Source organism: Paroedura picta, chromosome 1 (genome assembly GCF_049243985.1).
Source record: "Paroedura picta isolate Pp20150507F chromosome 1, Ppicta_v3.0, whole genome shotgun sequence".
NCBI lineage: Eukaryota > Metazoa > Chordata > Lepidosauria > Squamata > Gekkonidae > Paroedura > Paroedura picta.
In genome coordinates, this window is record NC_135369.1 from 74,735,596 (window position 1) to 74,755,476 (window position 19,881).

Consider the following 19,881-nt stretch of genomic DNA (forward strand, 5'->3'; position numbering starts at 1 on the left):
GGAAGAAATAATTCTCCATTAAGAACAGCACTATGGGACTATTGCTATATCACCTGTTCTACCTGTTCAAGTCTTCTGGATCATTAAGCAAAACAAGTATTATTTTTAAAGTGGACAGCTCTTTCAAGTCCACTGCAGTAACCTTACATATTTTCTAAGTATAGTTCACTGAAGACCTATAAGATTTAAGCCTGTAGGAGCTGTGTTAACTATACATTGTTAGAAGCTTAAGGAACTCCACAGAAGGCATTTCCCACATGCCACAGCATTAAGATTGTTTTAGAAGATGCCATTTCCATAAAGCAAGCATGCATTTGGGCAATACATTAGTACCAAAAATCCAACATAAACAGTTTAATGGTGAGGAAAGAGAAGTCTTTAGATACTACATTTCTGAATTAATGAATCTGAAATTAAACTGACCTCTGTCTGGTTAGGACTGGAATTGGGAACTCTTGGAGCATGGTGACTAAGAGCTGACAGACAGGCAAGGATGAGATGTACTGCCCCAATTTCCAGTGCCATCCGCCTAAGGAGGACTCCATCATCAGTAGTCAATGGTGTGGTGCTGAACAAACTACGCAGCACGTGGAATGGAAGGGTCGGAAGAACATTAGCTGAAGGAGATTGTAGAATGTGACCTAGATGGAGAGAAAATACATTACAGGTTCTTTGTTTTGTAAAAAAATATTTCTGTTTATTACAAAATTCTTTCTACACACAGGTGAGAATTATTTGAGTGGGACAAAATATAGAAATACACGATTCAGCTTCCATTATGGGCTTGACTGAGATCATAATATTAATGTTCCTAAAATGGACACATTTTATGCAAGTATTTGCCATTTTCTGACTCAATTATTTGCCATTTGCTTAACAATGAACCTTTATCTTTCTCAGTTCTAGTAAACTTATTTTTCCCCCTGAATGCACTGTATTTTCCTGAATACGCTCTTGTCCAATTTTTGCCACAGCACTATTATCTGGACACTACATTCTAATCTTTCAGGATATTTCAAAAGTCCTCACTACAGTTCAAGAGATCCTTTCCACATTTCAAATTCTATTAGTGTCAAGAAAATAGAGCGGCATTACCAGGTACGTGAAACTTCATTCTACAAGCACAACTGTATAAGTCATCAACCAAAACACAAAATGTGTTCCTGCTTGAAAGGATTATAATGAAATCATCATTAAAGTGTTTTACAACTTTCACCATGTGATTTGTAGAGCACTACATTATGTCACTTTCACCATGTGATCTGTAGAGCACTACATTATGTCTGAATACAAACCATTCTTCAATTAGATGATGATTCGATAGGTATACAATGGGCTGTAGCCTCTGCTCCACTACAGACAACACATCCTGTTGTCAATAGATGTGTCCTGCTTACATAAGAAGCTCCTTTACCTGCACCATGTCCCTTATGCCATTGGAGTGTTGTGATACAATACTATTTAAGACCCTTAATCTCAGAACACTCCACTGATTCAGTGTTGGCTTAAAACTATTTCTTGCCAATGTGGTGCAACATTTTTCTAATTAATAAATCATAGTTAAGAGATTTGGAATGCATGATAAGCTTGGGTGTTCCCTCTCCCCAGCAGATGCTCTGCTCCCTTTTGGGCATTAACCATTGTACAGCAATATATTTGTTTAGAACTTTATATTAATATTTTATAGCGTTCAACCAGGATTAAACTGGTATAGAGTTACACCAGGATTTGAATCTGGTTTACAGAGCCTGGTTAAAGGTAACAAAACACGTCTGTTTAGATGCAACACCACACCCTAATTAATACTGAAAAGTGAAGAGACGGAAGGATTCATATAAGAAGGGAGAAGAAACATATGATCCTAAGATCTCTTTTGGCTGCTTAGCAATGCTTTAGGGACTGGGAAAATATTATAACAGCAACAGAACTATAAAAACTTATGAAATTTGAATTTGGGATAATAATTTATTCACCTGGACAAGAGAAGTCAAGTTACTTGGAAAATATTAATCACATTGCTTGGATAGGTCTTCAATACTATATCAGACCAGTCCATGTCACACATTTGCTATTATTCCTTACTCTGAAGTACAATAATATTCTGTATATTTCATTATAACAAAGAGATTTTCATTTGATTTTCATCCTACCAAGAAAATGCAAACTTTCCCCAATATGCCCCCCCCCCATTACCTGGAAATACAAACAATATTGCCATTTAAGGGAAATATAAATTTTGAACCATTGTCCTTGTAAATGCAGTCACATATTAGACTAAAAGTAAGGAGATGGAAAAAATATTCCCATCTGCTGGCGCTATAAATCAAATGTAGATGTTAATCAGAGAGAATTTATGTACGGTGCATCAACTTTCTCACACTGTAAGTTAGCAAAAAGCAGAATGACAGTGGTCAAGAAGTAGGAAAATGTTTTGATTACAATCCAGGATTGTCTATGCACACCAATTACAATGATTATCTATCCATAAGCCAGTAACCTTAGGCTCAATTGTCTCCCACCCTGTGCATAACATAAGAATAATTGCAACACAAACCTAGGGAGGGAAGCAAAAGCAAAAAAATAAAAAATAAAATAAATACAGGTGCTAGCTAATATTATTTTGTGTATGATAGCTAACATTATTTTGTGTATGGTAGCCAATTTAAACTTCGATAGAGCTATAAAGCACCGAGATGTCTGACCCTTGGGGTGACGCCCTCTAGCGTTTTCATGGCAGACCTAATACGGGGTGGTTTGCCAGTACCTTCCCAGTCATTACCGTTTACCCCCCAGCAAGCTGGGTACTCATTTTACCAACCTTGGAAGGACGGAAGGCTGAGTCAACCTTGAGCCGGCTGCTGGGATTGAACTCCCAGCCTCATGGGCAGAGCTTTCAGACTGCATGCCTGCTGCCTTACCACTCTGCGCCACAAGAGGCTCTTTCGATAGAGCTATACAATAAAATAAAAATAATAAGCCAGTGCATAATATTTAATCTTTGCAAGGCCATAAAGATCTCATTTATTTAATGAGAAACATCAGTGATCACCTCAAAAACAGTGAATCTGAGCTGAAAGGTTATTGCACATGATCAAGGTTCCAATGGAAGTCCTGGAAACAATGTTCATTTTTTAAAAATTAAAATTCTATCAGTCCTGATCAATATTCATCCTAAACAATGAAGGAAGAAGCAAAAGATCTTTCCATAAGGACTGCATTTGATTTTCATATACTTTGGTTCGAATACCAGAACAGATTGGGAATTCCATAAAAGACCTGTGTCTTGTCAAATACTTGTTAACTTGTTCACAAGAGAAATACTTAGTAGTAGTCCCCAAATATATTTAGTAGTTACAGTACATACTTCCTTCACCATCATCTGTAACTCCCAACACCAATCTAAGCAGACACTGGGCATGTTTCCTCTCTTTAAGTAGCACCTCAGCATAGCCTGGGAGGCGAAGAAATAATCCAAAAGCAGCCAAAGAATGAGCAGGTATGGGAGACATAGTTTGGACTGTTGATTTGATTGGTGGTGGTTCTGCAGCAATTGTTTCTGGGGCTTCATAAACCAGTTCTCCCGACTGTTCAATGGTAACCCATTCAAACTGATCACTGTCCTTCTGCTTCTCCTGGGTGGTGGATGTAACCACTGGAGCACTCACCTTCAGAAAAAAAGAAGAAGACGCTTAATACTGTTCTTTGGCGAAACCATTTTGTTGCACATACTGTCACACTAAATATAGTAATTTAAATAACGAGAATAAAAATCTTTCAATACAGTGTGCTCAAACTGTATCCCAGATGACTTATTTTAGGTAGCCAAATTATGGGAATGTTGGATACAGATTGAAATAATTAAAGAATGATATATAATTTAAAAATATTGAAGGACTTGCATAAAAGTAGTGAGGATCCCTTCCAGTATTAGAATTACTGGACAATTCATTTTAGCTTTGATTTAGGTCTTGTATTATGTATAGTCTTAAATTCTAATTGCTTAATATTCTTGAACAAAACCAAACCAAAACTAAAAGTTTAAAAATGTTCTTTATATTGATAAGGAATATGCCTGCCAGGCCTAGAATAAATTTTTATATCCTGCCTTGATTTTGGATTTTAGCTAAATGACAATCCTAACTGACAGATTTTTAAAGCTCACAGTTGCATGAAAATAAGCTTAGAAGGCCAATAGTTTTCCAGGAAAAAGTTCTGCTGTAACATGTCAAAGCAGGCAAACGCTGTTGAAAAATAACCTGAAAATGAGTGTTCCCAAACTGGATTTTCCCCACATTTATTTAGATTCTGATTAAATTCTAATTAAAGAGCTTAATCACATTGAGCACAGTGTGAGTATGAGTGTAAGAGAATCCGGTGCTTTCCTTCTGCCTTGAATATTAACCGGTCTACACATAATCTCCTCAAGCATATTTTTTCAAGATACTGAACTCCAGTATCTTGTCAAAGCATGTCAAAATAAAGACTAATGACTAATGAGACAAGGACTTAAAAATTAGAAATGTAGTGACTGAAGTCTCTGAAAGACTGCTGGATTGTCTGCATAACAATCTGACAACACAAGACAGGGGTTGCACACTTAGAGACAAGGTAAAAAAAGGGGGGATCCTAAGGATCCCCACAGTGTACCTTTAGTATCTGTTGTTTGACTAGCATATCAATGCATCACCTCAAGGTCACTCCCTGAAAACCAACGCTATATCGTGTGGGCCTTGATCTTGCACTACCTTCAAAATCTATATCATTTTAGCCTGCTCAATGTATATTTTATGCTATTAAACCCTGGATTATTTTGGTCGCATTGCCTGTTCACTTTCCTAAGCAATCAGAACATTTATTTAAAGCATATAATATGGAATGTCTAATTAAGACAAGGCACATATAAGAATATGAGAAGTCATGTTGGATCAGGCCAATGGCCCATCCCAGTGGCCCACCCAGTACTGGGTGGGCTTCAATCTTGCGCTACCTTCCAAATGGCAGTGCAAATCACAAATTGTGTGATGTCTACCATCTGCAATGCCAAACAGGACCAGCTTCATGCCTTAGTATTGACATTAAAAAGCCACTGCTCTATTCCCTCCTGCCCCTTTATATTCTTCCTAGCAATTCTGGATTTAAAACCACTCTGTGCTTCTGAAAGATGGGCGAAGAATGTGTCTTAGTACTTGATCCCAAGACCTGCTACACAACTTTATGCATCTTATTAGGTACATTATGACAGAGTACCTAGCATACAATATTTTCAGTGTACTAATGTGAAAACAGATGACTTGGTTCATCACTGATCTCATTTTTAAAGAATTATACGTAGCCTTCTTTCAGCCATTTTTCTTTCTTCCTTTCTTCCAACCTGGAGCTCATGGGGTGGCATGTTCAAGGTTATCAAACAATCCTTCCCCTAGGCAATGACCACCTTCATTTCAGTGAGCTCAGTGTATTAAATATCTTCAGCCATATTTTACTAAACACGAGGAAAACACAACTGAAACATTGCAAAGAAAGAATTGTGCTCATAACTCTCATATATTTCTCCATCTTAATTAAGCTGAATTCATGCAAATCTCCCAAGATCATTATCCACTTTAAAGTGAAAAACTGAAATACCGTAACATTTAATTAAAAGACAGATATAGCATTTTTAAAACATTAGATTTTTAATACGTTTAACAAGAAACAGAATTATGTAAATAAGCCAGTGGGCATAAACAAGACAAACTAAAAAAACAAAATTCAGTTGCAGTCATTTACAAATGTGTAACCTAAGATTAAGTCATCTTACATATACATTTCCTTTTACTTACTTGCTGGATTACATCTGGGTACAGCATAGGAAGCCTTTCTGCGATGAGGGCCAACCCACCCATTCCGGCAAAAACTTGCAATGGAGACTGAATAGGGCACACTTCAAGAAAGGATTCATCCAGCACTGCATCCATGCACTCCTCACCTGGTGTGACTGGTTCATCTTCAGTGCAAGATCCCAACAAATCAGCATGCTCTACATGCAGAACAAAAAGCCCATTGTTCAGTAAAATACTACATTTAAATAAGATTTTTAAAGTACATGATTATGCGATCAGTTACCCTAAGAAAACCAATTCACTTCAGTGGCATAAACAAATTCTGATGTGACCTGCATCTAAATAAAAAAACATATAAAGACACAGAAAAGGCACACGCATATACACAGCTAATTTTAGCCTAATGTTCCCCTTGTTTCTCATAACTGATCCAATAGTTTCACTTAATTGAATACTGGAGCCAGTATGAAAAGCAGCAAAAACATATTTCTAGGCACTCTGGCACCCAGCAATCAAGCAAGCCCTGACCTAGCTCATGAAGCAAAAACCTGTAAATTTTAAACCACCACCTAGGCCAAAGCAAATCAATATAATAAAGTCACACAGAGACTATTTTATATGTACCTTTTTCGGTATGGAGGCGTTTAAATGAATCTGTTTTTGAAAGGCTTGGGTCTGAGATCACTTTGGAACCAAGCTTAACTGCCAAGTCTATGGATCGGTATCCTTGAGGAAGTTTGCGGTCATACAGCAGAGTCAACAGCTGGGCAAGAGTCATCTCAGGGGGCAGAGGCTGGCCTAAAGGACATTAACTGTGTTACTTCCAGCAAGTAGTCATGTGAGAAATTAATGGCCAAAGTAAGCACACAATAGTTCAGTTATTTTAAAGTTTCTTCAAAAGCCATCTTAAAAACCAGCAGCACATTTTACTATTTGTAATTTTGCAAATTACACTCTGAGTAAACTCACTTTATATATATAACTTTCCATAAATTGAAAAGTGCAAACAAATTTTCAAATGACAAACATTAATATGGCTTAAATGTAACTCTTAAGAAAAGCTAAGCAAACATTTAAAATATGCAGAAAAAAATCTGCACTAGGCAATTCAAATCAATGGTTAAATTGTAAATAATATAAATTACAAGTCAAGTGTAAAGAAAATGCAACTTGACAAGACTTTAAAATAACCTAAAAACCCCCAGGTAATTGAATACATTTCCCCCCTAAAGATTCAAAATTTTTGGAAACTTAAATCCATAGAAAATTTTTTAGTTCCCCAGAAAAACTGGAGGAAACTGATAAATGAAATGCATACTTATGGAATTCAGAAATATGAATGCCTTAGCTTTCTACAAACAAAATGGCAAATATATAAAGTTCTTGAGAGAACTGCATGTTGCTGCACACTGTGCTACCTTGGCATGTCTTTATCTTTATCATTTCAGAGCTAGAAAAAAATAAAATTCAACAATAAAAAATGACTTGTAGCAAATAAAAGGAACAATATTAGACAAAACCAGTCTCCTACAGTGACAATAGGACTAGCAGTATATTTGAATACTGCAGTAACTTTTATAACATTGAACACTTTAAGCTCTTCAATAGTGAATTATACACATTAGGCTTATAGAGCATGACTGCCCAAGGTCACCCAGTGAACTTCCATGGCACAAGATTCAAACCTGAGTCTTACAAGCTTATCTACTCACACCACATGCTCTAGATTTACACCACATCAAACAAGTACACTATCTCAAAAAAGAAAGAAAGAAAGAAAGAAAGAAAGAAAGAAAGAAAGAAAGAAAGAAAGAAAGAAAGAAAGAAAGAAAGAAACCCGGACATTACCTGGTAGCAATTTATGGTAAAGGTGAAAAACAGGAACACTAATTGTTTTGCTGGAAGTGTCACCTCCCGTAGAGGAACTGCCTACTTTATCTGTCATTACTCTGCCTCGTCTGGAGGGTGGACGAGGAGGTGTAGAGGACACTGCCCTCTTCGATTGTGACTTCAAGCCTATTTAAAAAAATAATATTTTAAGAACAGTAATATCAATGATACTGTGCACATTAAAAGGACTTTGCTGACGCAGAGTCCCACATGACACAGTCTGAAGAGATTTTAAACCATGCAATAGTTCCTATGAGAGTACAAGCTCTGGGTGCAAATACCATTCCTTCTGGGCTAGCCAAACATGTAGGAACCAGTGCTTGGTTTGAGAATTGTGTTTAAAAGATGGTAGGCTATGTACAATCTTGTACAGATAAGTGCCAAGTCCACTACCTTAACACATTCATCATTTTATTTCAATGTATTACATACTGCTATCTTCCAGTTTTCTGGCTAATGAATGCAAAAATATGATAATGACTTGTATTCCCAATAGTGTTAAACTTATTAGATTTATATTTTGTTTTTTGGCCTTCTTTACCTGACATACAATGGCCCATACTGCTTACCCTTATGCCCCTTCTCCCCCACCTTCCTCAAGATACTTGAAAGCTTTAAAGAGTGAACACATACCAGAAGCAACAACAACACTGTAATTGTCCTGAAACCCATTTTCGGCTTTAACTTTTTCTTTTTCTTCATAGTTCTTTTTTTCTTTGTCTTCTTTTTGTTCACTAATTAATTTTGCGGTTATACTAGGGGTATCTGAAGAACAAAATTGCATGCCAAATAGCAAAATAATTATTTGAATACTAGTTTCCTTAAAATCAATTTACTTGCTTGTAGTTAATATGTTAATTTCAAGTCTTTTGAACTAGCATTCCATCCCTGTACACATGTCTAATATCTGTGAACACTGAAAAATTGGCATTCACCAGCAGCTACTGCACTGCCCATCATTTGTGCACTCAATACCACATTTACATAGTGGCACAAAATTGAGGCGGACAGGTGTGTCCACTGGGCAAAAAAAACCCATAAGAGTCTCTTCAGCATGGTGCTGCAGTGGCCTGATTCAACCTGATTGTATACACAGGACTAATATTTTGGGCTGATGACATGTCTTCTTCATGACCAATTATGCACGGGGGGAATAACGCACATTCGGGGTGGAATGGCGGCGACTAAAATCACTGATAACGCACAGTGCCGGCTGCAACCGGCCGCAGCTTTGGTGCATGCCGCCAAAAAAGCCGCGTTAGCGAAACGCGGAAGAAAGCGCAGCTTCCGGGTGAGTGGGGCGCAACCAGAAGCGGCGCTGGGATCGCCGCGTGCATAATCGGTTACTCTGGGTTTTGCTGCCGTTGCGCCCCATCCCGTGCATAACCGGTGTGCTTTGCGTCTTCCCCCTCCGCGTTTTCCATGTGACCCGAAATCGTCGTTTCGGCGGCCGTGCATAATGGGCCCATGTGCCAATGCCAACCCAATCCACTTCCTTCAAAAAGTGACTTAGTGACACAGGGATAGTCATTCATCTTACTGATAATAATGTATGACTCAGACCTGTATTATTAATATTTATGCCATCTTTGGGAGCACTCTCAAACATGTGGATTATGTTCCGAAGGCCACTGAAATAATTTGGTGTTGCATGCCTTGTGGAAACTTACTTGTCTGGTCACAAAACATTACAATTTCTGGCCAATTCTTACAAATGGTATGTACATGTAAAGGCCTAACAGATCTAGAAAAACAAATTTATGATTAAGGTACAGGCTGAGCCATATTACACTTGATGGCATAAGATAAACATAATGGGCTCCCATTATGACTAACACATGAATCAGCTGTCAAAATACCAGTACATGCTAACCTATGCATGCTAACTTCTACTGGGGTAGGAAGAATTCTGTAGCCCTTCTCCACTTTCAAAGAATACAAATGAAAATATGTTTGTGTGTATATTATAATGAATAAAATAAATGTTGCTTTCTTTGATGTGACTGAAACCTAAATTTTCAATGAATATAATGCTAGAAAATAATATGGAACTTGCCTGACACACGATCAAGAACTTCTGCCAATGTTGTTGAGACTGGTAAGAGAAGAGTGCGAAACCTGTGTCCTGCCCCATACATTGGATGCTGAATTACATGGCTGGTAGCATTAATTCTACCTTTATACAACTAGAAGTTAGGAGAAAAAGAGATATTTTAGGCAATTAGAAATACCCCCTACTATTATGTATCAAATTATTACAAATGAAGCTCTAAGGACTTGGCCATTATTTTAAAAACTAGATTGAAAGCCCATTTCAGAAGCAAATGAAATGGGCGCTAGATCGGCTGGGAGAAGGCGGCGCGGCTTACCCCCCACCCGTGGCTCCCTGGAGTTTTCTCCCGGCCGGCGGAGACCGCTCTGCCAGCCAGGAGAAGGCGGCGCGGCCCACCCCCCACCCGAGGCTCTCTGGAACCTTCTCCCGGCCGGCGGAGCGGCCTCGCCGTGTCTACGATGCGGCGAGGCCACTTCGGCAGCCGGGAGAAGGCGGTGCGGCCCACCCCTCACCCGTGGCTGTTTGGAGCAGCCGGGCAGAGTCCCTGGGCGGGTGAAGCAGGCAATGGGGAGCCGCGCGAATGGGCTGCTTGGGCCGGGATGGACACTCGGAGGAGCCAATCAGGAGCCGCGCCCGCCCTAACTCCTCCCACACAGTCCTTACTCCTTTGTTCAGTCCGCAGTGCTCCGCGCCGTGGGGCTGTTTAAAGATTAGGGGACTCAGAAAGAGGATTGGATTGTAGGACCATCCCTTTTGTAGGATCACCCCTGAAAAGGGTCTCAGGATCAGGAATGGCTCATAGATAAAGACAAACCATGATTTGACTTTAGGGAAACAAGGTTGGTCATCCTCAGGCTGAATACATCTAAGAAATTAAACTTTTTCAAATTAGTTTGCTGTTACATTCAAATTCAAATATTTGGTTCTCTGCTCTCCTGCTATAATTGATTTTATTTATTTGTTACATTTCTATACCGTCATCCCATACAGCTCAGGGCGGTTTATTTATTTAGATTTTTATATCACCCTTCCATACGGCTCTGGGCAGTTTACATATAACATCATGGGGTAACTACATAAAACATTGCAACAAATATAACAAGTATAACAATAATAACATAACATGTCAACTAGAACAATATTTAAACAGGACCATTTTTTTAGATTTACAATAAATGTTTGTAGCTTGCAAAGTTATAGCTTGCAGCTCATAGTACATAGAACACAGAACATAAGAACAGTGTGAATTTGTAACACTTTGAACATAACAGTACAGAAAATATAAACAATTTAAGCTTATAACAATTCCAAATTTAACTGTAATTTAACAATTCATAACATGCAGTCAGGTGTTGCCCTATCTTGTCTCCGTTGGGCATAGCTGGTGATTAGGAGGGGGCTTCTGAGTGGGTGTTGTTCTGCTGGCCTCAACCAAAGGTTAGGTGGAAGAGCTCCATTTTGCGGGACCTGTGGAACTATTTTAGTTTCCGCAAGACCCTGATCTCACCTGGGAACTAATTCTGCCAAGTCGGGAGCCATGATGGAGAAGGCCTTAGTTCAGGTTGAAATCAGGCACACCTCTGGGGAAAGTTTGTTGCCCCAGCATGTTGTCACTCGAGGAGCGTAGAGATCTTTGGAGGTCATAAGCAGAGAGGCAGTCCCTCAAGTATGCGGGGCCCAGACAGCGTATGGCCTTGAAAGTGATTACCAATATCTTAAGCCTGATCAGGTAGCCAATGCAGTTGTTGGAATGTGGGCCCTCTAGGGTGTTTCTGTAATACCCTTGGCCATTCTGTACCAGCTGTATTTTCTGGAGCAGGGATAAGGGTAGGCCTATGTAGAGCAAGTAGCAGAAATCTATTCTAGAGGTAACTACTTCATTGATCACTGTGGCTAGGTGTTCTGGGGCCAGGTAGGGCACTAATAACTTAGTTTGGCGCAGGTGGAAGAATGCCAGTTATGCTACTCTTGTGACCTAGAATCATAGAATGTTAGAGGGCACCTCATGGATCATCCCCTGCACTATGCAGGACACTCACAATCCACTGTAATCTGCCACCCCCTTGAACCCTCACAGAATCAGCCTCTCCATCAGGTGACTATCCAGTCTCTGTTTAAAAATTTCCAAAGATTGAGAACCCACCACCTCCCAAGGAAGCCTGTTCCACTGAGAAGCTGCTCTGTCAGGAACTTCTTCCAGATGTTTAGACAGAATTTCTTTTGAATTAATTTCATCCCATTGGTTCTGGTCCGTCCCTCTGGGGCAAGAGAGAACAACTCTGCTACATGGCAGTATTTTAAATACTTGAAGATGGTTATCAGATCCCCTCTCAGTCATCTCCTCTCTAGGCTAAACAAGACCAAGCTCCCCCAACCTTTCCTCATATTTCTTTTTTTTTTTGCTTCTTAATAATTTTATTGTTTATTATTATATAAAGCATTTACAGAGAAATTGTGAAGAGAAAGCGACCAGTTGATATGGTTTGCCATCTCTTTTAACATAGATATTTAGTTCCCATCACATATTATTCCTAATCTAGACGTTTTTACCATTTTTCTTAGCCAAGTGATTGTTAATACATATGAGAGTATGATCTGTTATAAGAATACATTCTGTTATTATCTTAAATGATATTAGGTCAGTCTCCTTCATAAATTGGCCCTGACCCAAGAATTACTACTGCCGTCTTGTTAATGCCTATGAAATATGGCTTGTCATCCTCTTTTAGCATACATATTGGCATACATATTCAATTCCCATCGCATCTTAATCCTGATCTAGGAGTTATTACCATCTTTCTTAACAAAGTAGTTGTTGATACATAGGAGGGTATAATCTATTATAAGGATATATTCTATTATTGTCTTAGATGATATAAAGTCAGTTCCCTTCATATATTGGACCTGTCCTAAAAGTTACTGCTGCTATTTTTCCCAGAGGAAGCCAGGAGAATACTCCATTGTTCAGCTCATCTTTCAGGTGGTCGCAGAAAATGAAATTGTGTTTTTTTCCATAGTAGAGTGTTTCTGATTGTCCTTCTGTCAGGGCCAAAGAAGTCTCTTACTTGATTCTTGATTATAGTCGCCTTTGAGGAGGCTCTGAATCCTTTGTCAATCTGGATCTCTTCCTCTGGTCGCACAGGAATATCTCCTGATAGCTTCCTAGTTGCTGTCGCTTTTGAATAGACTCTTTTTATTTTGCTGATCCAAATCATTTCCTGCTCTGAATAGACTTCCAGGTTTTCGGTACTTTCCTTCCTTGAATCTGTTTTCCCAGGTTCTTCAAAGGTACTTTGGGTTTTTACATCTCTGGCACTCTCTCCCTCCAGTTGATTAACTTCCAGACATTGAAGTTTCACTTGATTTATTGTTATCTGAGCTACGTCATCAGCTGGTCTCTCCGGACCATGGGCTCCATCCAAAAGCTCCCCCTTAGTCCCACGAATTTCCTTTTCCAGCTTATTGACTGCTTTCAGTATCTTTGAGTTTCCTTTGCATAACAGATGGAAAAGCTGTGCCTTAGTTAATTCTTCCATAGTTCTAGGCAGTCACAAACTATAAACAGAAAGTCTCGTGAGGTCTCGCGGGAGCACGAGCGATCCCAAATTATCAGTTTGTCGATCTCCATATCAAGTCAAATCCCCCCACTGAACTTTCACCAATAAATCTTCAAAGCACTCTCTTTGTTTGGTTAATGGGTATAATTAGCTGGGAGTCTCTCACTCGGCGAAAGAAGGAATTCGCTTGTGAATTGGTTGAGGGGGGGGGAGGGAAGAGCTTGTGGGAGAAGAGAGAGAAAAGCCAGAAAGCTTTCAATTCTTACTGTTGCAGATTCCAGCTTCAGTCAGCTTCTTCTCCTGTCGATCTGGTAAATGATGGTCTGGGAAGAATGTAAGGTCAGCTGGTCGTTTCAAGCTTGTAAAGTTGTTTGCGACAAAGACGCCATCGTGACCTTGAGCACAGGCCGCTATTAATCCGGGGAGTTCGGTCCTCCAATCTCCCCACGGATCTGTAGGACCCTCAGGATGCCGTTCCCGGTTCCTGGGGTGACCGGTGAGCAGATTTGCGTATCTGCTCAGGTCAGCCAGGTGCAGAAGCTCCTGACCCTCGGCATGGCTTAAGAGCTGAACAGAAGTCCAGCTTTTTTATGGCGCCATCTTCAGTCGTCCGTCCCTTTCCTCATATTTCTTGGTCTACAAACCCGTCACCATCTTCGTTGCCCTCCTCTGGACACGATCCAGTTCGTCTACATACCTCTTCAACTGTGGTGCTCAAAACTGAACACAGTACTCCAAGTGAGGCTGAACCAGAGCAGAGTAAAGTGGTACCATCACCTCCCATGATCTGGACATGATACTCATTTGATAAAATCCCATTAGCCACCGAGTCACATTGCTGACTCATATTCAATGTATGGTCTACTAAGACTCTTAAATCCTTTTCACGCATACTACTGACAAATCTCCCCCATCCTAGATTAGTATATATGGCTTTTCCTACCTAAATCCAGAACTTTACATTGGTCCCTATTGAATTTCATTTTATTTCGTTTAGCCCACCTCTCAAGCCTATCAAAATCATCCTGTATTCTGATTCGGTGTGGTGTTTGCTACCCCTCCCAGTTTATTATCATCTGCAAATTTAATGTACCCCCTCTAATCCCTCATCCTGTTCATCCATAGAGAGGGAAGCATCAAAGGTTATGTCCAGGTTCCTGGCTAAGTGTGGAACTGATCGCTGCACTTCATCCAGGCAGGGCAGCGGTGCGTCCTCACTGGGACCCTTTCTACCGTACCACAGGACCTCCGTCTTTGAGGGATTGAGTTTCAGATAGCTCTGCTTGAGCCAGTCCGCCACTGCTTCCAGACATCTGGCTAATGAGACTGGGGGAGAATCAGGGTAGCTGTCCATCAGGAGGAAGAGCTGGATGTCATCAGCATATTGATTACATCCCAGTCCGAACCTCCGTACCAGCTAGGCTAAAGGGTGCAAGGACTGTCTTCTCCTACATGTTCTTGCCCGGGAACGAAATCACAGGGAGAGGCACTCTTAGCTGTCCCATCGACCAACCAAGCTCATCTGGGTGGGACATGGGAGAGGGCCTTTTCAGTGGTGGTCCTGCAGTGGCCGTTTTAGGGAGGTGTTTCTGATCACCTGATCTTTAGGAGGTTGATGAAGACAGTTTTATTTATTATGGCCTTTAGTTAATTAAAACTACTGATAGGCAGAATGAAGAATGTTTCTCTAAACTACCTAAATAAACAGGCTGAAAAAAATAAAATAAACAGCATAAGTGCTAGTCAGGACAAAATAACTCCAAAAATAAATAATTACTAAGAATCTAAATATAAAGATAGTTCTAGCACTGGAGCAGACTGGAATAAAACATGACTTACTGGACAAGGTGACTGAAGAAACATTGTCACTTTTTCATCTTCGAGCATCAACTGCAAAAATAGTCTTCTAATAAACCCTGAAATGTTTCCAGATGTTGGGAGATTGCTTCTTTGAGGGGAAGAGTGGAAGAGGTCACAGAGAACCTACAAAATGAATAAAGGCAATCCTGGTGACAAGGAATGAACTATTACACATTCACATAGTTTTTAACTGTGGTAAGAAGTCTGATCTTCTATTTATTTTAAAAACAAGCAAGCAGGTTACAAGCATCCTCAGCGTATGTCACAGTATGGTTTGAAATGACAAGAAGTTGTTATATAATTTGGAATGGCACAATATATCTGTTATAAAAAATATTGCCACTTTTTGATTTCAGTTCTATTTAAATAAACATAACAGACTTTAAAGAAAGGAGATGACAATCAGTGACACAGGGGGGCTATATCTGGCCAAAGGAAGTGGGGTGGGTGCCATTTGTCTTTCAAAACATTTGCTATCACGTGTCCTTCCTCAGTGACCCTTAGGGTTCACAAGAGGACAGGAACAGAGTGATGGCAGCCAACAGCAGTGTGTTCCAAGTAAGAGTAGAATTCAAGAACCTCTGCTACATAAATGCTCATTTCATATGAATCAGCCTCCATCTAGGGGTGTGCCTTCAGATTTACCTGAGCTGAAAATACACCCCAAGGTACCTTATAATTTTAGGGTATATGTAGGCATTCTGAAGTTATCTGGGATTTTTTTGAAAAAGCAAAAATAAGTCCTGAATATATCCTGGAAGACTGGCAAAGCCCAAAAAACATGAGCCAGCGCGGAGCAGTGTCCCTGCAGCCTGAGCTGTTTTGGCCTCCCTTGTACAATCCCTTTAGATGGGTGTATTTAAAGGGGCAGCTCAAGAGAGCCCACAAAGCAGCTGAGCTGGTTGGGAGTAGTCTTCCTGCTTGCTCAGCTTTGGACACTCTTAGGTAGTCCCTTTGAAACCATGCATTCTAGGGGACCGCCCAAGTGAGCACACAATGCAGTTGATCTGGTGTGGAGATTGCTCCGGACCAGCTCAGCTGCTCTGCAAGCTCTCTTCAGCTCACCCATCTGAACATGTGCATTTAAAGGGACTACCCAAGATTGCCCTGAGCTGAGCCTGTAAGGAGACTGCTCCCGGCTGGCACAGCTGTTTTTTCCAACATGGTCGTTGCTTTTTTTTGAGGGGGGGAGGCAGGGGGTATCAGAAATTAGATTGTACATGAATCTCAAACGTGTGCCTTTGGTCCTCACGTCTGCTTTTCCTTCTCATGTTATAATAATAATAATAATATAATAATAACAATAATGATAAATCAGCTTGATGTAGTGGTTAAGAGTGGTGACCTCTAATCGGGAGTTGGGTTTGATTCCTTGCTCCTCTACAAGCAGCCAGCGGGGTGACTTTGGGAAAGTCAGTTAGAGCTGTTCTTGCAGAGCAGATCTTTCATAGCTCTCTCAACGATTGTAAGCAGCTTTGAAACTGGGTAGTGAAAAGCAGGGCATAAAAAACAACCTTCTTCTTCTATATTTATATTATTAGATTTATGTATAGAATTCCAAATAGAAAGCCTATAGTATACAAATGCAGGTGTGGAAATTGCCTAAAGTTTGTCCCCCACCCACAGAAACTAAGGTTCTAATCCACAATTTAATCCAAGTTTCAGAACCTTGTCTGTGGAAAAGAAATTCTAATTAATACACCTACATCTGTACATTCTGGGTTACTGGAATTGATTTTTAACTGGGACTGTCTGCATGAGGTGGGAAGTGCATGCAAGACCAAATCACATAAGCTACTAGAGTCTCTGTATTCCTTTTCAAATAATAAGAGTGCTTTCAAGTGCATACCCTCATCAAGGGATGATAGCTCCACAAATGATCCAATTCAACAATATGTTGCAGATTATCCGGATCCAAACAATCAATATTATCTGCACAACAGGTTAATTCTTTTATTACCTGAGCCATCAGTCTCTGGTTATTAGGATGGCAAGAGATGCATTGCAAGAAGAATGCAACAGTTGCATTTTCAATAGCAGTCCTTTGCTGAGTGGTCAACCCTGTTCCTGAAGCTGAAGAAAGTAAGGTAGGCTTAGCACTGGTCTGTTGTGTTGCCACACCGTGTCCTCCAGAAGTAGCACCAGAATGGCACAAGAGAAATAAAAGTGCTGTCCACAGTGGGTTGACTTCAGAGCCACCCAACCAGTCCTTCATAAGGTGGCTGTTCCCAACTTCTGTCAAAAACCTGAGAACAGGAGCAACTAAGTCTGCTGTGATGGGCATCTTATTAAAGTGCTGTGGAACGTGATGTCTTCTGAGCCGGTCTTGGGAATTATCTGCTGACTGAGCATTGCAGTCATAGGTAGAGGTATGGTTAAAGCAGAAACTAGCAAGGCTTCTTACAAGTAGCGAGGGCAAACCTGAGTCCAGCAGCTGTTTAATAGCTTCAGGAGACTGGGATGAGGCAGCAAGGGTGGCCAGGTGAGACTCTGTTAGTGCAAGAGGTGCTTGTGCATTTTTAGAGTCATCCGTCAGAGATGAACTAAGGTCCTGTTTTTTGCTGTCATCTGTCATAGACAGTCTATGTTGCAACTGTACAGGTGGAGGAGTGATCCCCATCCAGCCCATGAGTAAGGAGAAATAATTTGGGTGAATGTGGCACATTGAACAAAGAAGACTGTCAACTGCTTTCTTCAAAACCATATTGCAGGGAAGAGACATGGACCAATTAAAGAGAGACCTAAGGACAAGGGAAAAAAGTAATTAGATAATGGCCCATTTCTCCTAGTGAATTAAAAATCATATACATATCCACACAATCATATTTGATATGGCAAACACAAGCTGCAGGATATATAAAACAGTAATACTGTTGATTAATGCCAAGAAGTCACATGTCAAACACAGTTGCAATGGATCCTGGGCACTGCAGAAGAGCCATGAAACAACAAGGATGAAGAAAATATAATTTGCTATACCAGCCACAAACACTAAAGTTACTTACTCAAAAAGCTCTCTGTTCAGCAATGCTGGTAAGTCGTATTCTACGAGCAATTCATAGCTATGCCATAAGATTGCTGCCACACAGTGCAAATGGGAAGGAGATGGCATCAGAAGACCATATTCTCTTGTAGAGCTGTTTGGACAGATGTAGTTGATTCGGCCACTTTTTTTCATAGCAGCTACTCTTGCTGAATCACTGACCCACTTCAACAAGGCTTGAATTCTATAAGATGGACACACAAGGTAAAATTTCTTATATTTTTAATATATTGGAGAGGAACTGACCTTTGAAGAAGAAGAAGAATTGGTTTTTATATGCCGCTTTTCTCTACCCAAAGGAGTTTCAAAGCGGCTTACAATTGCCTTCCCTTTCCTATCCCCACAACAGACACCCTGTGAGGTAGGTGAGGCTGAGAGAGCCCAGATATTACTGCTTGGTCAGAACAGCTTTATCAGTGTGTGGCTAGCCCAAGGTCACCCAGCTAGCTGCGTGTGGAGGAGCAGGGAATTAAACCTGGCTTGCCAGATTAGAAGTTGGTGATCCTAACCACTACACCAAGCTGGTTCTTTGGTAAACTGGTAAATTTTAGGCACCACACGAGTAAAAGTAAGTCTTAAGATAACCCACTCAAAGGACTAAATGTTTCTGTAATTCTTGGATAACATCCATTGGTCATGTGGTATTCAAGATTTATTTTTTTATAAAGACAAGACTACTTTACATGTCAGGTGTATTTTGCTCAATACAGAAACTAAGCAAGAGGGGGAAAGGAGGCCAGGAATTGCTAATGTATGAGAAAATGGAACACATAAAAGTACTTCAAAAAATTTTCATCTATGTACACATTATTGATATTCCAGCAACAATATCATGAACACAAAACTATAACTTACATAACTAAAAAAAAAAAAACCCTAGACTATTTATTTGTAGAGTACCCACAAGGAACATCTAATTTTTCCTATATCCCCCCCCTCCATTGTTTCTTCTTTCCTGTTTCCTTTTCAACTTCTGCCCCTCTGTCTCCAGCTTTCCTTCATTCTACATCCTTGGAAGATCTGGGAATGTCTAGCCAGGGTGTGGTGGCTGGGTCAAGTTTTATGATGGCTGCTGCTGTTAGGCCAGGCTTCGTTGTAGGTTTAGTGAGTTTCTGGCAGCTGCAACTGTGCTGGTCCCTGGCAAGTTCTCCCCTATCAGGGGACATGACAGGGAGGGGGAAACCTTTATCAGGGTTGTTTGGGCCTCCAGGTCTACCTCTGCTTTCCTTCATGGCTTTGCTTTACAGGAACCAAGTTTTGGAGGGCTTTGCAATATTGCTGGGGGTTACTAGGATTTGTTTCTGTTCATTTGGGAAGATTTAATCCTCATATATTTTTTAAATTTCAGATTTTTCTGCAACCCTGGACTTCCTTCAGGTTTGTAGAGAAATCCCCATCTGTCCTCAGCTCCGTTTAGGCTCTTTAAGTCATGCAACACAGTTTGGAAATAGGCATACTGATACAAAATTGAAATCAATCAAGTGCTCCTTCCTAAAAAGTAACCATTTTAACAGCCTCTATATCTACAAGCCAATTTCTTGTGGTCATCACCCTTGTATTTATTTACATTATAGTCTGACTTTCTCACAGGGACTCAAGGTGGATTACACGTAGTGACTCAGTACAATCAATAAAATGGAATATTCAATAACCAAT

At 40.2% G+C, this 19,881-nt stretch overlaps 1 protein-coding gene across 5 annotated transcripts in view; it reads right to left on the bottom strand.

Moving 5' to 3' along the window:
- BIRC6 (baculoviral IAP repeat containing 6) overlaps nucleotides 1–19,881 on the bottom strand; it is a 170,721-nt gene that overhangs the window by 52,370 nt on the left and 98,470 nt on the right. For all 5 annotated transcript variants that reach the window (XM_077343614.1, XM_077343600.1, XM_077343607.1 and 2 more), the window contains 10 exons: nucleotides 18,188–18,409; nucleotides 17,143–17,923; nucleotides 15,162–15,305; nucleotides 9,769–9,898; nucleotides 8,346–8,477; nucleotides 7,671–7,838; nucleotides 6,447–6,620; nucleotides 5,823–6,019; nucleotides 3,365–3,665; nucleotides 424–641 (listed from right to left, as the gene is read on the bottom strand). In XM_077343614.1, the coding sequence (XP_077199729.1) occupies nucleotides 424–641; nucleotides 3,365–3,665; nucleotides 5,823–6,019; nucleotides 6,447–6,620; nucleotides 7,671–7,838; nucleotides 8,346–8,477; nucleotides 9,769–9,898; nucleotides 15,162–15,305; nucleotides 17,143–17,923; nucleotides 18,188–18,409 (2,467 nt within the window). The remainder of the gene's footprint in view (nucleotides 1–423; nucleotides 642–3,364; nucleotides 3,666–5,822; nucleotides 6,020–6,446; nucleotides 6,621–7,670; nucleotides 7,839–8,345; nucleotides 8,478–9,768; nucleotides 9,899–15,161; nucleotides 15,306–17,142; nucleotides 17,924–18,187; nucleotides 18,410–19,881) is intronic.